Here is a 3,243-nt window from a genome sequence, read left to right on the forward strand (position 1 = left end):
GCATAATTATTAATTCGAGTATTCTATTAGCCATAAGATTATTTACAGAGATAGTTTGTTGTTCATAGTGTGTGTTTTGAATATTGGATGAGTTAATATTAGCATTATTATTAATATAATTAGAGAGCATTGTATAGTTTATAGCTTGTTGATTTTGATGGAATTTTTTGTGTTCTATTTCATTTAATAAAGAATCGTTTTGATAATTTGTATTATTTATATAAGAATTTATGTTTTTTTTTTTTTTTTTTTTTTTCATTTCTGTATGTGCATTTTCTATAATATCTTTAAAAATTAGATTATTATTATAAATATTGTATATTTTGTGTGATAATTTATAAATGTAAGAAGATAATTTTTCTATACAAAAATTATATGTACATTCTTGAATAATATAATTAAATTTTAAAATATCTAATAATATATTTTTTACATTTTGTTCTATTTGAATGTTTTTATTAATAAATATAAATGAATAATCAGATATATTATAATTATTTTTTTTAAAAATATTTAAAATGTATAAGGTAATATTGTATGTATCAATAATATATAGATATTCTCTATTAATATTTTGTATAATATTATTGATAGATTGTCTTTTACTATTTTTAACGCTTATATATGAATAAATAATAGATGAAAGGAATATTTTATTATAAATATTGTTATTAAATTTTTTTTTATTGATAATATAATTTTTATTATATATCATATGTATAAAAGAATCTTTAATATTTTTTTGTATATTTTTTTGTTTATATTTAATAAGAAAATCTTTTACGAATATATTATTTGAGAAACTTTGTGTTTTAATTTTTTTTTTTTGTTCATTTAATATATAACCATAATTAAGACATATACATTCAACATGTGGTTGAATTAAATTTAGATATTTTGTAATAGAAAAAACTTGTTCAAAATGTTTTTTTTGATTTTCATCTACTATATAAATTATTTTATTTGCATTTTCATATGTCACTCTATAATAAATAGCTGCAATATCTATAGCTGCATATGTATATGCAACATCATTTTTTATAGTTAGTATTGTATAATTTTTTTTTAAATAGGATATATCATTTTTTTTAATATATTCATATAAATTATCATCAGGTTGTATTATATCATAATATATATCATTGCTATTAATAAGGTTTTCTTTATTTTTATAATTATTTGAATTACATATTTTTTCTGGATCTTTTCGTTTTAAAAGTACACATAATTTATTGTTTAAATTAAAAAGAATATTTTTTTTTTTCATCATATTAATAATTTTCAGAACATATTTAACATAATAATGTTCTCCTTTTTCTACAAGTTTTTTTATATTAAATGTTTTCAACACGCTATCATTCTCCTACAAAAATGAATAAAAATTAAAATAAAACAAAAAAATAAATATATAAACATATATATATATATATATATATATATATATATATATATTTTATATTTATGTTAATCCGTTTTATTGATTTTTTTTTTGTTTGATTTACCTCTTTTGTAATTCTACATATTAAATTCCACAGGTTCATAATTTTTTCATCTTTTTTATACATTAATGATAATGTGTGTTTTGAATACCTTTTGAAGATATCTGAGTGAATATAAAGACGTTTAGATAATTTATACCACGATTCAAGTGTATCTAATTTTATATTTAGATATTTATTTGTATCTAATATTTTATAATTTTGATCATATATCTCATGATTTATATTATTTAATATTTCTATATATTCTTTAATATAATCATCATTTTGTCTATTCATCTTTTCATTTGTATTTGAATCGATAGATATATTTTTTATATTATCATGATATATATTTTGTATAACTTTATTTTGGTTTTGTCTATAATTTTGTGGTGTTTCTTTATTGTTATTATTTAGAAAATTTATATTTGACATAGTATGTTGTTCATTTTTTACATCATCTTTGTTCATGTACCTATTTGAAAACATAAGAATAAAAGTAATAACTAATGCTACATTTAAATTCCAATCACCTATATGACTTCTATTTTTTATATGATAATTAGAATATTTGAATAAATTACTTAAGGAATAACCAAGAAATATAGATTTTAAATGACCCATATGAATATGTTTAGCCATATTAACACTACAAAAATCTAACAAAACAATATCTCTTTTATTATTATTATTATTGTTGTTGTTGTTATTTTTTAAAATATTTATATTATAAAAATTTTTTATTCTTTCAATTAAAGAATTATTATTTATTCTTATATTTAAAATACCATTTTGTGATATATGTATATCATCTATTATATCTGAGCATTTATTTTGTAGATAAGAAATAACATCATTTCTTAAATTAATATTTCCCTCGTCATACATTTTTTTTGTGGTTGTCACACTAGGATTAGATGTAACATTTTTATTCTTTAAATAATTTTCTAAGTATATTAATATACTCGTTTGATAATCATAATCTTTATAAAACTTGTTATTTTCAATTAAACAATAATTTGGTAATATAAAATTATTTTCATCTTGTATTATTCTTTCAGATATAATATTTATATGATTATTTAAAATGTTATTATATGAATTATCATTCTTATCTAATTTATATACATATAGTTTATTATATACACTTCTTTTATTAGTTCGATATATAAATCCATTTATATTTCTTCCTACACTATTCTTACAAAAAATATTATTAACATAATTATAATTATTAATATTATTCTTTGTCACATATGTTCTTCCTTCTATTCTTTTTTTTCTTAATAACAAAGGTATGAAAAAAAAAAATACTTCTTTCTTACTTCTTACATTATCATTATAAGATATATTTCTTAACACCTCACATACATCAAAGCATAAAAATATGTAAAAGAAAAAAACTGATATAAGAAATTTAAGCATTATCCATTATGTATAAAAATAATATTTAGCTGAATTAATAAAAAAATAATAATTTTATAAGAGTAAAAATCATAAACATATAAAATATGTTAATAAATAAATAAATATATAAATATATGTATATTTTTTATATATTACATTTTATATATTATAATATCTATTTACCCTATATTTACATATATAATATAATATATGTATATTTTTTTATATTTTTTTTTTTTTTTTTTTTTTTTTTTTTTTTTTTATGTATATAATATTTTTTATTCCTTTATATCAATTCAACCATTTTTTTGATTAATCCTTATTTTTTTTTTTTTTTTTTTTTTTTTTTTTTATT

General features: G+C 16.2%; 1 protein-coding gene across 1 annotated transcript in view; it reads right to left on the reverse strand.

Annotated features, from left to right (window-relative positions):
• The window catches only part of PGSY75_0913900 (putative arginine--tRNA ligase), a gene marked incomplete at both ends in the record, with an annotated part of 2,974 nt that extends 68 nt beyond the window's left edge, over positions 1-2,906 (reverse strand). Inside the window, 2 exons of the mRNA XM_018785554.1 lie at positions 1-1,363; positions 1,503-2,906. The exon at positions 1-1,363 is cut by the window's left edge and continues 68 nt beyond it. Of these exons, the coding sequence (XP_018641895.1) occupies positions 1-1,363; positions 1,503-2,906 (2,767 nt within the window). The remainder of the gene's footprint in view (positions 1,364-1,502) is intronic.
• Positions 2,907-3,243: the final 337 nt, after the last annotated feature.

Source organism: Plasmodium gaboni, chromosome 9 (assembly GCF_001602025.1).
Source record: "Plasmodium gaboni strain SY75 chromosome 9, whole genome shotgun sequence".
In the NCBI taxonomy this organism is placed as follows: Eukaryota; Apicomplexa; class Aconoidasida; order Haemosporida; family Plasmodiidae; genus Plasmodium; species Plasmodium gaboni.